The sequence below is a fragment of the Mustela nivalis genome, assembly GCF_964662115.1.
Source record: "Mustela nivalis genome assembly, chromosome: 7".
In the NCBI taxonomy this organism is placed as follows: domain Eukaryota; kingdom Metazoa; phylum Chordata; class Mammalia; order Carnivora; family Mustelidae; genus Mustela; species Mustela nivalis.
This window is the reverse complement of record NC_139026.1, coordinates 131,641,497-131,657,758: the sequence shown is the minus strand read 5'-3', so window position 1 is coordinate 131,657,758 and position 16,262 is coordinate 131,641,497. Positions and strand designations below refer to the sequence as shown.

General features: G+C 38.8%; 1 protein-coding gene across 3 annotated transcripts in view; it reads left to right on the top strand.

Moving 5' to 3' along the window:
- LOC309870057 (uncharacterized protein C10orf67, mitochondrial) overlaps positions 1-16,262 on the top strand; it is a 153,369-nt gene that overhangs the window by 9,600 nt on the left and 127,507 nt on the right. For 2 of the 3 annotated variants that reach the window (XM_082742132.1, XM_082742131.1), the window contains exons 2-3: positions 12,176-12,319; positions 14,369-14,443. In XM_082742132.1, coding sequence (XP_082598258.1) covers positions 12,176-12,319; positions 14,369-14,443 — 219 coding nt within the window. Of the gene's footprint in view, positions 1-4,719; positions 4,841-12,175; positions 12,320-14,368; positions 14,444-16,262 lie in introns of all 3 variants that reach the window. The other variant, XM_082742133.1, reaches the window with a different exon arrangement.

The window sequence follows — 16,262 nt, the reverse complement described above, 5'->3', positions numbered from 1 at the left end:
TTCCCCACTTCTCAGCCTCTGCAACCACCAATCCTCTGTTTTTGTGAGTTTGGGTTTTTTAGACTCCCTATATAAATGAGACAATAAAATATTTGTTTTCCTCTGTCTAACTTATTTTACTCAGTATAATGCCCTCGGTGTTCATCTATGTCGTCACAAATGGCAGGATTTCCTTCCCTTTTTTAAGGTGGAAGAATATTCCATTGTATACAAACATTACATTTTCTTTACCCATTTATCCATTAATGAGCACTTGGGTTATTTCCATGCCTTGGCTATTTTTTTAAGGATTTTATTTATTTATTTGACACAGATCACAAGTAGACAGAGAGGCAGGTCGAGAGGGGGAACCAGGGTCCCTGCTGAGCAGTGAGCCCAATGCGGAACTCGATCCCAGGACCCTGGGATCATGACCTGAGCCAAAGGCAGAGGCTTTAATCCACTGAGCCACCTAGGTGCCCCTGCCTTGGTTATTTTGAATAATGTTTCAATGAATCTGGGGTTGTAAATATTGAGATAATGACTTAATTTCCTTTGAATATATACTCAGAAATGGGATTGCAAGTACATAAAGTATCCTATTTTTAATTTCTTGTAAAAGTTTCCTTTTCTTAATCAAAATTCCACTGACCAGCCTTACCTGTCATTGATGACTCCCACTTTAATGAGTCACCTCACTGGTGATTCAAATGCGGATGCTCTATTTTCCTCATTTTTTTTTTTTACATTTATTACATTTATATACCCCATCTCCCAGTCATGCTAGCTCTGTGCGACTGCTCCTGTTTGTGACACTACCCTACAACATTCTTGGCTACTAGCCCCATTGGCCTTTTCCTCTTCATAGCTCCCAACCTTTCTCACCATGGAGAAATTCACTCATGTCATTGACCCTCATGTTGATTTCTCCACTCTGGCAAGGGAAGAGCAAGGACGGAATAGGAAGATGGAAAAGAAAGTGCCTACATGTGACTTTAATAAGTGGAACCATAGGGAGACTATATCTTAGGTTGAGGGTACTGCCCAGCTGTAGATATATTTTGAAAATATTTAATAGGTGAGTATGGTACATCAGGCATATGTAATGAGAGGGGAGTTTACCACTGCTTCAGAATATATAACGTATTTTTGTTTACTTGCTTACTGGTTGTCTCTCCCTTTAGAATGTAAGTTCCGTGAGAACAAAAATTTGGACTTGTCCACTCCTGTTATCTTTGGTGCCAGAAACAGTGCCTGGTAAACGTTAGATACTCAGTTATTCTTTGTTATATGCATGAAGCTCAGACAAGTAGTTTGCACCCATATTTTGGAGGTTAGAATAAGCAGACTGAATTTAGTTGTCTTGGACAGGGAAGGCTATCAAAGTCTTTATAGCAGGATAGTAAAACATCCTGAGTGTTAGTAAGATACCTTTAGGGACCATGGGAATGACAGATTAAAAAGACAAAAATTTGGAGGCTTGTAGTAATTTTAGGAAATGTTTATTGTCTATATTTTGTGGGATACTTGTTTGAAAATATAATGATTTTTATTTTTATTTTGTGTTTTAAAAGATTTCCAAACATGTAAAAAGAATTTCTGTAAAACGTGTTCTAGGAAAAAAACCTGCGACATGCACAATTTGTTATCAATAATAGTTGTCGTCCTAGGCGCCTGGGTGGCTCAGTGGGTTAAAGCCTCTGCCTTTGGCTCGAGTCATGATCCTAGGGTCCTGGGATAGAGCCCTGTGTCAGGCGGGGAGCCTGCTTCCCCCTCTCTCTCTGCCTGCCTCTCTTCCTACTTGTGATCTCTGTCTGTCAAAGAAAGAAAGAAAGAAAGAAAGAAAGAAAGAAAGAAAGAAAGAAAGAAAGAAAGAAAGAATAGTTGTCGTCCTTTGAAAGTATCAAAAACATTTTCCTTGAAATTTTATGTAATCACCACTTACAAATTGGTTTTCTCTTATTTCTTATAAACTGCTTTAAAACATATGTTTTAAAACTTTTATCAGAACTGATCATATGATTCATCCATTTCTATAGGGTAGTCTATTATCATACTTATTTTTAACATCATAATTATAATTTAGTGGTAGTTTTCACACATGATTTTTGAAAATGGTTACAAATCTTATATGGACAAAGCTTTAAATGTTGATGATCTCTCTACTAATTACTATATCTTAGTCTTAAAAACATTCAATATGGGGGTGCCTGGCTGGCTTAGAAGAGCTAGCAGCTCTTGATCTTGGGGTTGTGAGTATGAGCCCCATATTGGGTGTTGAGATCACTTAAATAAGTAAAAAACTTTTAAAAAAATTAAAATGAAAAATTCAATACAATTTTATTGAGAGGACTTTGTGGGTCAAGACTCTGTAGTGTGAGATCTTACCCTGCATGTAAGCTAACAAGTTTGCTTGACTCATGGCCATTAGCAGAAGACCCAAGACTCCTGGGTCAAAAACAAGACTTTATCATCATCACGAAAACAGTATCCAGACCTTCGTATTCATTTGTGTTGATTTGCCATACTCCTCAGTGCCATGAGGGTGACACCAAAGACCTGTCATGGATACGTATACACACAGTGTGTTGCATTAAAGGAAGGGATCCCTGAGCTCCCCACTTTCATAGTAAAGAGTACCAGCCTGCTTCTTGGCAGTAGAAAGGCATTACCTCATCCTTTAAGGTTGCTCAATGCAAACACAATTCTGAGAATGGCCTGTGTAAAGACTGGTCAGGATTTTGCATTCTTGGCATATGCAGAAAGAATGTGCAGGGCCACTCCGGGTCCAAGGAGATTGCCTCTTCCAACAGTACTCTGATAGTGAGAAAAAAAAAAAAATGTAGGCTCCTAAAATGAAATTAGAGCAAATCTAAAATAGAATTTTCTGTGGAAAAGCACCAGAAATATTAGTTGAAACTGAGATATACAATGTTACTGCTGTTCCCTGCCCATCTGGATAACATTACTGATGAGATCTGTTAAGATCTGTTATCAGGATGATATTGATGAGTGTATAGAAGATTAGTTGACAACTGAGTGAGGTTAATTGAAAATCATTATATTAAGTGTTATAAACTTAGTCACTCTTGGTTGAATATGACTATACTTCAATAGTTTTTTACAAACATGATGAAAAAATGATGATACTTCAGAACACAGTTGTTGAAATGGACAACTGCCTCCGCAGCACCGACAAAAGTTAGCATTTCTTGAGGGCTTACTATGTGACATGCATCATTCCAAGTACTTCTAGATATCAACACAACAATCCTGACAATATCTATGAAATAGGGACTCTTGTTTTTCACAAGAGGAAACTAAGGCACAGAGAGGTTACATAATTTACATAATGTCTCATAGCTAGGGTATCGATCGGCATGCTTTTAGCTCTGATTGACAGAAGCTCTCACGTTGGTGCATTTATTATATGACATTGTAGGAAGGCCAGAAGTATGACAGGTTGTAGAGCTAGTTGAGTCAATAGCTAAACAAAGTTGTTTGTCAAAATTATTTCTGTATTTTTTTGTTTTAAAGCTCATCATCTATGTACTGGCTTTGCCCTTTGGCTGGCCCCACTTGTGGTCACCAGATGGCTGTGGCACTTCTTGGCATCACCTCCGCACATGGCAATGTTCAGAGTCACAGAGGAAAACTCTCCTCCAGTGCCCCTGTGTAGAAGCATGAAAAGCTTTACCCCAAATCCCCCAAAAGATCTTTTCTCATGCCATTCTTGGCAGAACCAAGTTCCATACCCACCGCTGAAACAATCTACCCAGAAGAGTGGGATCTTTGTGGTGGACTGAGACCAGACAAGAGTTACTCTTGGCACTTGGAATAGGATGACCCTGCCCTGAATTCTGTGGGACATAAACCTGAGACTCTGCCAGCAAATAAAAAGGAGAGAAAGGGTGGCATGGGGTGCCCTCATCAGGGTCTGGTCCAGCTGGCCAGCAGACAAGGGAAGACAGAAGCACACTCTGTCTTCGGAGCCTGCACTGAAAATCTGCTAATTCTTTTTTATTTTTTTAAGATTTTATTTGTTTGAGAGAGAGAGAGAGATGGTAAACCAATTCTATGTGAATGTAAATAACATTTAAAAGAAAGTGAAGTATATTTTTCAAAACAAAAACTCTAATGAGTATAGTGTCATTGCTTTATATGTTTGTACATCTTTATGACACCTGACTTAAAGCCTGATAGCTGAATTCTCATATCTGCTTCTACATTCATGTCGTAACCTGTTGCTCCTAGAAAACTGCCCTGAACGTTTGTGAGAGCATGACAGTAGAAAAGGCAGATAAAATATTAATACCATTATGAAAATAATTTTGACCTTGTGGGTTCCCCGGAGGAGGATCCTGGAACCCCAGGGGGTCCTCAGGCCACACTTTGAGAACCACTACCTGAAAGTATTTTTCTTGATATGCCCATGCATAACCTATAATGGCTCTGAGCAGTAGCCCAGGTAAAACAGTAGAAAGATATTAAAAGGAGGCACAAATTGATCATATCTCAGAAAATGGAAATAAGATGAGTTTCAGAGCAGTATGCCCCAGGGCAGGGAATCGGCAGGGAAAACCCCAAATCATAAGCAGCCAATTCGAGCTTTCCTCACTTTACCAGTCCCTTTGAATCTTTAAATAGAATATAATTTACACAAAAATATGTGCAATAACACATATTTTAAAGGAAATGGCTATTCTTTAAAGCACTTTTACTCTCCATTTTTTTCCCCAGACTTACTATTTCAGATGATTTGAAGGTTGGCTTTTTCTGCACAGACCATGCTACGCAGACAGATACCAGCGAAATTCTGCCCTTAAAAGAGCTGAGCTCATCTACAGAAAAGCTAATACGGGTAAATCTGAATTTATTTTCAAACTTCTGAGATTATTTTGGGTATTGTTTGCCTTGATGTCTCTTTCCTTCACAGAACTGAAATGACTAAAAATTTTTAAATTCACAAGCTGAATTGGATGACAGTCATGTTTTTTAAAAATAATTTGCATCAACTACTGCTTATATTTATATCATGCTTATATGTATTAACTGGTTTAGTGAAGTATGTTGTTACTCTCTTGGGAATTTTTTGATATCTGCGAACATTTTCTATTTACGGTACTTTAGAAATTATGAAATATTTTTGGATGGTAGAAAAATGTGGAGAGTCACATCGTGAGTCACTGTGTTGCCCAGCATACAGCTTTGTCAAATCTTGACTTCCTACCATATTTCCTTTGGATTTTTTTTGGCTGTAAAGAAATAGAACATTTCATATATCTCAGATATCAAGAGTTATTAAAACCCCTAATCAATAAAACTGTCACATGGGATAGCATACTCCTATAAATACTCCTGTGTACTTTGTTTCTGTTTCTTCACTGAACAGTGCAACCTGAATATCAGTCCGTATTGGTAGTTTCCTTGTCATTTTCACAAGTATATCCTGTAATAAAATGTGCTTCATTTATTTAGCTCTCTCCCTATTAATAGGCATTTTGGTTGTTTCAAATCTTCTACTGTGATAAAGAATTCTGTACATACTCAGAGGCCATCCAGTCTGTGGCATAAACTTAGAAGTGGAATTTCTGAGTCAGAGGATGTATGCATTAGTCATTTTGAGGGATATTGCCAAATTGCTCTGTGCAGCGATGGTACCAATTTACACCCCGACCCGTAACTTCTGGAAGCGTCTCTTTTCTTACATACTTGCCAGTTTGTTGCCTTTTCTAATAATACCTTCAGAAAAGTTTTGTAACTTTATTTTCTTGCAGCTGGTCATGTCCAAATGGCTAAGCTCTGGTCAGTAGAATTAGATGGAAATATTATGTGGCAGCTTTAGAGAACCTTCTTCAAGAAATGGCTCCCGTGCACTTGCCTTCTGCTGCTTTACTTCCTCCTTCTCTTCTCCCTTCCACCCATCCTGCTTTCCTCGCTCCCTCTCTCCCTCGCTTCTTTTCCTTATTTCTGTGCCTAGAACACTGATGCTATATAGATGTATTAATCCTCACTCCTATCTTTATTTCTAGTTCATAAATTTCCTATCTTTATTTTTTAACTTAGTCTACTATTTTGGTTTCAATTTGTTTTCCTTTTTTCTGATTCCTTGTGTTGGAGCTCAGTATCAACTAGGATGTCATACAGCTCTCTTTTTAGGAAATATAACTATATTGGTTTAATCAAATACGAAGTCACTTAGAAGTAGGCATCTGTAGTTGGGGCCATAGCTCTCTGTTGTCCTCTACGTGCCAGACTTGTTTTATCTTTCTAAATCTCCATTATTAGTGCGTGGCTTTTGCTTTCATTTTTCTGACCTCAGAGTAGCAAGATGGCTGCTCTGCTTCCAGCCGCCATCTGCATTTCACACAGGAAGGAGACTATGAGAGAAGTAAGGGGGGCGGTGGTGACCATGGTAGGAAAGCAGGAACTTTCCATAGAAAACCCCAGCTTTTTGATCATTGGCCCTAACTGTATCACTTGACCACCTCAACAGGAAGGAGTTCTAGAGTAGTGAGCAATTTAGTTAGATGTAGTCCCAGTCCTCTCAGTAAGGAAAAACCAGTGTAATGGATCATGGGTTTGGATAGTGAGTTCTCAGCTCCCAGTGCCTACAGTGCATCATTTCTGTGGCCCCTCTTTTCTTTTATAAGCATTTACAGTCTTGTATTTCCCCCCAAATACTTCTTTACCTTCACCCCACAAATTTGGAAATGTAGCATTTTGTTAGTATTCATAATACTAGTTATTTTTATTAGTTATTGCTTTTAATATTGATTAATATTATATTGAAATGCTCTAACATTTTCCAGGTATGCTTTTTAGTTATTGTTCTGTTGTTGATTTTTAAAGTCAGTCTTTTGTTATCGGTGAAAACTCTTTGTGAGACAAATTATTTGGTATCTGCAACTTATACTGAGGCTTTGTGTGAGGTCAGTCTTTGTCATTGTGCCCTGGATACGGGAAATTAAAAATAATCTGCATTCATTCAAATAGTTCAGAGTGTATATATATATGTAAGTGTATATGTGTACATGTCCATATATATGTATGTAAATATATTTATTTTGCCATTCTGTTCTCTACTAATATCCTTATACCAACATTCTTTGGCATAGTGTTTGCCTGATAAATCTTTCCTGTCCTTACACTGACCTCATTTCTGTGTTGCATCCTTGGTATATCTTTTACAGATTACAGATAGTAGGTTTAAAAAGCACCCAATCTTATCATCTTTTCCAATAGCTAGTTTATTCTCTTAATATTAGTTGTGATTACTAATCTATTTTAATTTTTTTGTCAACTTATTTTGTAATTTCTCTTACCTTCTTCTTTAATACTTCTTTTTTTCTCCCTCCCTACTTTTCTTTGGATTGATCAACTTTCTTTAGTTCCTATTCTCTCCTCTATTGGGAATTAAGTGAATCATGTTATCTATCTATCTTTTTAAATTAATTTTATTTTTTTCAGTGTTCTAAGAGTCACTGTTTATGCACCACACCCAGTGCTCCATGCAATATGTGCTGAATCATGTTATCTTTATTCTTTTAATGGTTGCCTCCAGTTTGAACATGTGCACTTGGTTTTACAGTGTGTGGACGTAGCCAGAATTTCTAATTTCTGTCAAACAATGCAAGAAACTTACTACTTTTATCTGTAATCAGCCCCCATCTTATATGTTATTATTCTCAAGTATGTCAGTTCTATCTTTTTTCCTAATATTTTTTGCAGTTATCTATTCATATCATTATTTTATACACTTAATATTTGTTTTGATTTGCTCACATTTGCTAATTTCCTTCTCAACATTACTTCCTGTATATATTACTTAATTTTGAGTTTAATTTTCGTTCTTCCTAAAGATCCCTTGATTCTTCTTTCAGCAAAGAGCATGGTCTACTTAGTGTTAGTATTGTACAACCTCACATAACATGTAACACCCTTGAAATTGTATAGATCTGTTTACTGCCCTCCCTGGTGCCTTACGCCTTGGTTATTGTATGTATTGTATTTACATACATTATACACACAGCCTATAATGTTTGCTTTAAACATTCTTATATATCTTACGCTAATAAGAAGAAAAACCAGTCTTTTACCTGGATATATACTATTTCCAATGCTCCTGTTTTTCTGAAAATCTAAGTTTCCAGTCTATAATATTTCTTTTTTTTTTTTAAGATTTTATTTATTTATTTGACAGAGAGAGATTACAAGTAGGCAGAGAGGCAGGCAGAGAGAGGGGAAGGGAAGGAAGCAGGCCCCTGCTGAGCAGAGAGCCCGATGTGGGACTCGATCCCAGGACCCTGAGATCATGACCTGAGCCGAAGGCAGCAGCTTAACCCACTGAGCCACCCAGGTGCCCTATAATATTTCTTTTTAGTCTGATTCTTTAACAATTCTCAATTTAGGCAATAAGTTCTCATAGTTTTCCTTATTTAAAATGTTACATTGATATGGGATTCTAGATTGATAAGTATTTTTTTTTCCTTTTTGCTATGGCATTGCTCTTCTGACTTCCTTGGTTTCTAATAAAACTTTAATCATTCCAAAAGTTATTTCCCTGCATGTACTTGTTTTCTTTCCTGACTGCTTTCAAGATTTTCTTTTGGGGGTGTCTGGTTTTCTCAGTCAGTAAAGCATGCCACTCTTGCTCTTGAGGTCGTGAGTTTGAGCCCTATGTTTTGTGTAGGCATTCTTAAGAAGAAAAAAGATTTTCTTTTTATCTTTGATTTTCAACAGTTGAATTATTATGTACCTAGGTGTGGTTCATATGTCTTTATCTTGCATGAGGTTTGTTTAGCATCTTGAATCTTTGTTTTTTTTTTTTTATCATATTTGGGAACTTTTTGGCATTATATCTTCAAGCATTTTTTTTCCTACCCTACTTTTTTTTATCATCTCCTTCTGCAACTCTAGTTACTTGCATGTTAATACCTCTGTTTATGGACTTACATATCGCCAATTTCTGTTCACTTTTAAAATTTTTAGAAATTATTTCCTCTTTTTTGTTCTACTGATTTATCTTCAAGTTCACACACTCTTCCCCTTTGTCATCATTATTCTTTTATTCTTTTTTAAGATTTTATTTATTTGTTTGAGAGAGATACAGGGAGAGAGCACAAGCAGTGGGGAGAGGCAGCAGTAGAAGCAGACTCCCCTCTGAGTGGGGAGCCTAACATAGGACTCCATCCCAGGACCTGGAGACAATGACCTGAGCTGAAGGCAAACACTTAACCATCTGAGCCACCCAGGTGCCCCTGTCATCTTTATTCTTCTATTAAACTGCTCCAGTGAATTTTTAACTTCAGACATTTTAGTTTTCAACTCTTGAATTTCTGCTTGTTTTCCTTATTGTAGTTTCTATTTGTCTGCTGATACTGCCTATTTTTTCCCATTTGTTATAAGTTTATACTCTCTTGACTTTATTCTGCATAGTTAAAATAGCTGCTTTAAAATCATTGCCTAATAATTCCAACATTTGGGTAATATTGGTTTTGGCCTGAAAGATCTTTGTTGGGGAGACTGAATCACATTTTCCTGTTGTTTTTTTTTTAATCAGGTATTTTGAATTATTCCTTGGGTACTATGAACGTTATGTCCTGGCTTCTGGTATTTATGTATATATTCCCCCAAAGACTGTTGATATCTTTGTTTTAGCACATAATAAACTTGTTTGGATTCCAAATAGAAATGTTTCTTGGTCGACAGCCCAAATCTCATTGGGCTGCTTGCAGTCTCTTCCGTGTATGTGTGTTTTCGGGGTTACGTTGAGGTTTGTTCTAAGTTTATATACAGATTTCTCACTCCTTCTCTTTGGTTCTTTTCTTTTTAGGAACCCCACACAATTACCTTCAGTATGTGTGATTGCTCTATTATTTTACTACTCAGACCATAAAGGCCAATGATTTCTAGTTGAGGTTTGGCTGCCTTGTGAGGTCATTCAACTCAGCTGCCCAAGCAGGTATCTCACCCTACATCAGTTCCTTCCTCTGACTTTTGAATCCCCTCCAGGATCTCCTGCTTCTGTTTATTCTCCAGAATAATGATTGTGTTTTGTTCATATTTTATCTAGAGTTTATAGTGATCTGTGGGAGTCTCACTTCCAGTGGAGTTTGTTTGACCACACAGAATTTCTCTGCCTCCGTTCCTCAGAACATGCAGTCCACACATGACTGGGTCTTCTAAAGGCAAAGTCATCTCTGCCTGTTCCTGGAAATTAAGGAATTCCTTAAGATTTCACTTGTTTTCAAATATTTTTAAAAATAATTTCTAAATATAGTACCCTTCATGAGTTGACCACATGGTATAAGAAAATAGTCATAACTATTCAAACCTGGGCCTTCCATTTCTAATCCTATGATGTTGGATTAGATAATCACTTAACCACTGGAAGTCTTATTACCCTCATTTGCAGAATAAAATGTTTGCTGTAGTTTCAGGATACTAAAATGAGATTATTTCCAGGATGCCAGTACAGCAGTTCTCAAATTCCAAAGTGAGTTTGAGTTAGGTTCCATTTGCAGGATTTGCAAAAGGAATGTTGCGTTAGATCAATGACTCTTGGCTTTTGAAATAGATCAAGGATAATCAAAATAAAGGAGTCAGGAGGTGAAGAGGAAAAATTACTGAGGTGATCAAGAAAGCATTATTGCTCTGCTCTTTATATAAGAGTTACCAGAAGCAATCCTCCTCAACTCAAAGCTAGTAAGGCAGGCTTTATGGAACCTGAAGTATGTTTGCTGCTTTGGGAAAACACAGAGGCCTGGTGCTGACCTGTACTTAAAGAAGCTAAGAAGATGAAGTGGCTAAGTTGGTATCATTCTATATTTCCAGGGTTGTTGGGGTGAGGAATGTATGATTGTTTCCCATTAACAACATGTGGCCTATGAAAGAGGAAAAGGGAGAGTAAGTGCCTCATCATGGGGACATTCTGGGCACTGTCCAGTAGAATGATCTAAAAGGACAGAGGACCCCCAATAATAGGAAGAAGGAAAAAAAAGAATTCTATATTCATAGGGCCTGAGGAAGGAGTAGCAATGATCACCCAGTCTTATTTTGAATGTGTTTAACTCATGGTAATAATATTCTAAATTCCACCTTGAGGCTGTGTTTTGAGTGACAGTAGGATTTTATATTCGAAGCACGAGCAGAAAAGTCGTGGAACTGACTGAAGTTCCCATTCAGGGCAGGGGAAGATTGCCTAGTGAATACATTTTAAATAGATGGTGGAAGACAAAAATACATTGTATGTTTTGGTGATCAGAAATGATTCTTAGTCAACATGCTGGTTATATATTAAAGTGCTTGGCAAGTAAACTCAAAACAAATGTTGATTTTTGCCTATCTATTCTGATTTAATATCCACATCTTGGGACTGTACATTTTGAGGTATGATAAAGTGTTGTTGTTAGCTCAGATATTTTATTCTGCATGGGAAGAATAAATGGGAGGAATGTTTCTTCTCTCCCTTACTCCATTAGCATATGTTAATTTAGCAGATTAACTGGGATTCTCCAATGTACATCATATTCCAGAGGTGTTCTTGAAAGGCAGGGCAGGCCCCTGACTACATTCCAGGTCATTCCTCCATGTTGGGGAGGAAAAAAATTTTTCTTTACCTTTGGACATTCTTCTAGCTGGTCTAAGAATCAAATTGACAAGAGACAGATTAACAAGAGAAAAAAACTTAGTAACATGTATACCTCCTGAATACATGCGAGAGACCGAGGAAAATTGTGTAACTCTCTGAAATGGCCTTAATTACTACTTTCAACTAAAGACAAAAGAAGATTTTGGGGGAGGAGGGAAGCAGTTATAGGAGATTCTGAAGAAGAGCGCAATAAACAAGGTTTATTGTTTATGCATACGGTTACGTAGACTTAAATCAGCATAGGAGTTTCTAGAGATTTTAAGTCATCCCCCTCTTGCTGGTATAGCTAGGGACGCACCCTTACAAGTGGAGATTTCCCTTCTAAATGTAAATGTCTCTTATGAGAGGGTCACTTCTACTCAGTTTTGGAGCTTCACCTGTGTTTGCAGTTTCTTAAAAATAATCAGCCTAAAATAATCAATATGCCAAAGAAACATGTCTTAGGGTGGCAGAATTTGCTTCTCTAAACCCAAAACCAAGCAGCCTAGCCTTCACACACAGTGCCCTTACTCTCTTCAATAATGTACATTTTTCTAATTTCAGATTATTAGATCCCTTCAAGTGGATTTTGGGTTCCTCAAAGAATTGCTTCAGTTGAAATTTGAGGACCGTCTTAAAGAAGAGTCTTTTAATCTCTTCACTGCTCTACATGACAGGATCCTAACAATTGAGAAACATTATCAAGAGGTACACGTTCTTTCATTTCCTTTGTTCTATATGTGGTTGATCTTGTGCTTAGATCGGTATATACTACAGTTTTGAATTTAGCAACTCATGAGGGCAATTTAATTTGCATATGTTGTGTCTCATATAAGATCTAGTCCATATAGTAGCTTTACTTTGTGTCAGGAACTTTGTAAGTACTCTATATATAATTTAATCTAATCCTCACACTAACCCCATGAAGTAGGTACGATTATTATCCCTCTCTCACAGATGAGGAAATTGAGGCCCGGGAAGTTTAATTAACTTGCTTAAAGCCACCAGTTAAACAACAGAGTTTATTTTCCTGACCAGACAGTTTGATGCTTAAGATCTGGCTCTTAAGCACAGTTTTACAGGATATTATTTGTGCTTATTATCTCTGTAGGAGCCCAAGGCTTGAAAACTGTGCTGCTTCAAGAAATTTCCTAAAATCTTTGGTCAGGTTAGCATATTTGTCTGGCATTAAGAACAACTATTGCTTTTCCTCAGTTATAAAACAAAACTCCCCCTCTTCTATGGATCCTTCCATCCTGGGAACCACACTAAGCCTTTTAAATGTGTTTCCTCCATAAGTCCCTCAACAACACTTAAATGAAACCCAGTTATCCGTGATCTACAGATAAGGAAACTGACATGCCAAGGTTAAGTAACCTGCTTCAGGTCAGGCAGATTAAAATGGCACAATGATATTGAAATCCAATTCTGTCTGACTCTAAAACCTAATCGCTGTTTGCAGTCCATGCTGTAATCAGAACTGAAATCAGAATCAAGGTTTGTGGGGTTTTTTTGATGTACTGTCTTTCATTCTTATCCAAAACAATGGTCAACTGATAGGATTAATCAGAAAATGACTCTGGTTTATGGCTAGGGGGCTCTAGATTTTTTTTTTCCTTAAGATTTTATTTATTTATCTGACAGAGATAGAGATCACAGGTGGGTAGAGAGGCAGGCAGAGAAAGAAGAGGAAGCAGACTCCCTGCCAAGCAGAGAACTCCATGCTGGGCTTGATCCCAGGACCCTGAGATTGTGACCTGAACAGAAGGCAGAGGCTTAACCCACTGAGCCACCCAGGTGCCCCTAGATTTCTTTTTATGAGCATATCCCATTCAAAAGGTACAAGGGCCAGGAGAGGATATGAATTACAAATAGGTTTTACTGTTTTTAAAAGCAGTTCTAGGAAGATAGTGGAAAGACTTAAATATATAAAGTGAAATAAAATGCTCAATTATCTGTATTTATTTTATCCATTTGAGCTCTCTATTGCCTATAGGTAAGTATAAGTAAAAATCAAATGCAGCATAGGGCACCTGGCTGGCTCAGTCGGTTGGGTGGCTGGCTCTTGATTTCAGCTCAGGTCATGATCTCAGGGTCACGAGATCGAGTTCTGCATTGGGCTCTGTGGTCAGTGTAGAGTCTGCTTGAGAGTTTCTCTCTCCCTCTCCTTCCCCTCCCCCTGCTCACACATGTGCACTCTCTCGTGTGCTCTTTCTCTCAAAAATAAATAAACAAATCTTTTTTTTTAAAAAGGTTTTATTTATTTATTCGACACAGAGAGAGAGAGAGAGATCACAAGCAGGCAGAAAGGCAGGCAGAGAGAGAGGGGGAAGCAGGCTTCCTACTGAGCAGAGAGCCCGATGCAAGGCTTGATCCCAGGACCCTGAGATCATGACCTGAGCCAAAGGCAGAGGCTTAACCCACTGAGCCACCAAGGCGCCCCCAAAAATCTTTTTTTAAATTTATTTTTTATTTATTTTCAGCATAACAGTATTCATTATTTTTGCACCACACCCAGTGCTCCATGCAATCCGTGCCCTCTATAATACCCACCACCTGGTACCCTGACAAATCTTTTTAAAAAAAGGTTGAATGCAGTCTAATAGCTGTAGTGCAGGAGAAATGATTACAAATTGGATTTTTCACAAGATTTGTGATGATCTGAATCTTGGTTTTATATGGGGTCCCTCGGTAGGGTGTGAGAGTCATATGTGGAAATACAGTATGGTGCTCACTGTACTTATTTTTGGTTTGCAGAATGAGGACATCATAAGAAAATGCTACAATCAGCAGTTGGCTGATGCCATAGCTGCTATCAAAGGAATGTACAAGGTGGGTTTTTGGTGCCCTCATTGGTAAGGCCAGCTTCCCACCCTGTGAATGCAGAGTGGGGCTCACTGGGGGTTCCCAGTCTGTGTTTTTGGTTTTGAAGATCTGTCTGCCCAGTTTTCAGGTCACTGAAAAGGGATCAGGCCTAAGACTGTTCACACTCACATTAAATTGACCAAAATAACACTTTATTGTGACAGGTATCAATTTGCAGAGACTGGAAAATTCCAGTCTGGTGTCTGGGTAAGTGAGGAAGTAATCCAAAGTCTGTTTGGTGAGCATGCGGTTGGATAGAAGGTCGGATAGTCCCAGCGAGTTCATTGCGATTGCCGTAACTCCCAGTGAATGGTCTCTTACCCTTGGTGGAGGATCTTTTCTACTGATGAGGACACGTCTATCTGCCAGACATGGCGCTTCACTCCACAATGGGAACATGCATAGTTTTCAATGATTTCCTTTTAGGGTTTGTAGAACCAAGTGCTTCCTTTAGATTTGATAACTGTAATCTTGCCTTTCATTTTGTTAAACCTCTGGGAAGAAATACTTTTTATTATGGCAAATTGTTCATTGATTGCATACTTCTTTTCAGAGCATTTATCACATTTGTATTTAATTATGTAATTGCCGGTTACGTGTTTTGTTCCATGCCAGGCTGTAACCCTTATGAGGGCAGAGATGTTGTCGGTCTTATTCACAGCTCTGCCTGCCTATTTGCGCTGGGCCTGCTGCACAATTAGCAATTGTGAGAGTGGGAGAGGGAGAAGCAGGGAGCTCTATGTGGGGCTCTATCCCGGGACCCTCAGATGAGGACCTGAGCCGAAGGCAGACACGGAACCGACTGAGCCACCCAGTTGCCCCTTCCTGCTTCCTTTCCAGATATGGCGTGAACACAGACAAATCAGGTACCTGACCAGTGTGACCTGAAACTAAGTTGGCTCTGAGGTTTGGGGAGGAGGTTATTCTTTGTCATTTAACAAGCCTTTCAGGAAGAAATATCCTCCTTCTTTCTTTGTTTGACATCGTTGTCTCCTGATGCTTGGAATTGCGGCAGCCAATCTGCAGCCACGGACTGAGGCACTTTGGATGTGCTAAAGGCAGCAGAGAGGAAAGATGGAAAGCACTGGGGTCCTTGAGGAACATCACTGAGCAACTCAATAACTCTGGCCCGGACCTGCCTCTGGCCCTTTCATTTCATGAGATAATATCCTTCTTCTCGTTTAAGCCACTGGTTCAGTAATTTCCAGCTGAAAATATTCTAGAACCTACTGCTGTGACAACAGTCTCTGTGACACCATGCCAGATGTGTTCCCACAAGGGCAGTGACCCTGTCTTTCTCTCCTGCGGCGTTACTCCCTCCTCTCCCACACCAAGGTGGAACCTAATTCCCCCTCCTTGAATCAGGGCTGGCCTTGGTGCCTTGCTCGTGGGTATAGAAGGGGCCATTGCACCCGTTCAGAGGCTAGGTCTAAAAAAACCTTTGCAGCTTCATTCTCATCCTCTTGGAACCTTTCTTTCCGGATTCACCCTCTCTGAATCCAGCCGCTGTGTTGTGAGAAACTCAAGCTGTTTGGAGTATCTACCTGTGGGTACTGGGTCCAGAGGCTCAGCTGAGCTCAGCTTTCAAGGCGTCCAGCCCCCAGCCATTTTCTTTTTCCATCTGAGGTTCCAGACATTACAGAGAAGAGACAAGACATCCCCTTGGGCTGGTCTTAATTCCTCACCCCACGGAGCTCGTGAGCATGATAAACAGTTGTGGTTTTATGGTGCTAAGGTTGGGGAGATGTATCATGCAGCACTAAATAGACAGCTGGCACGGCTCCCT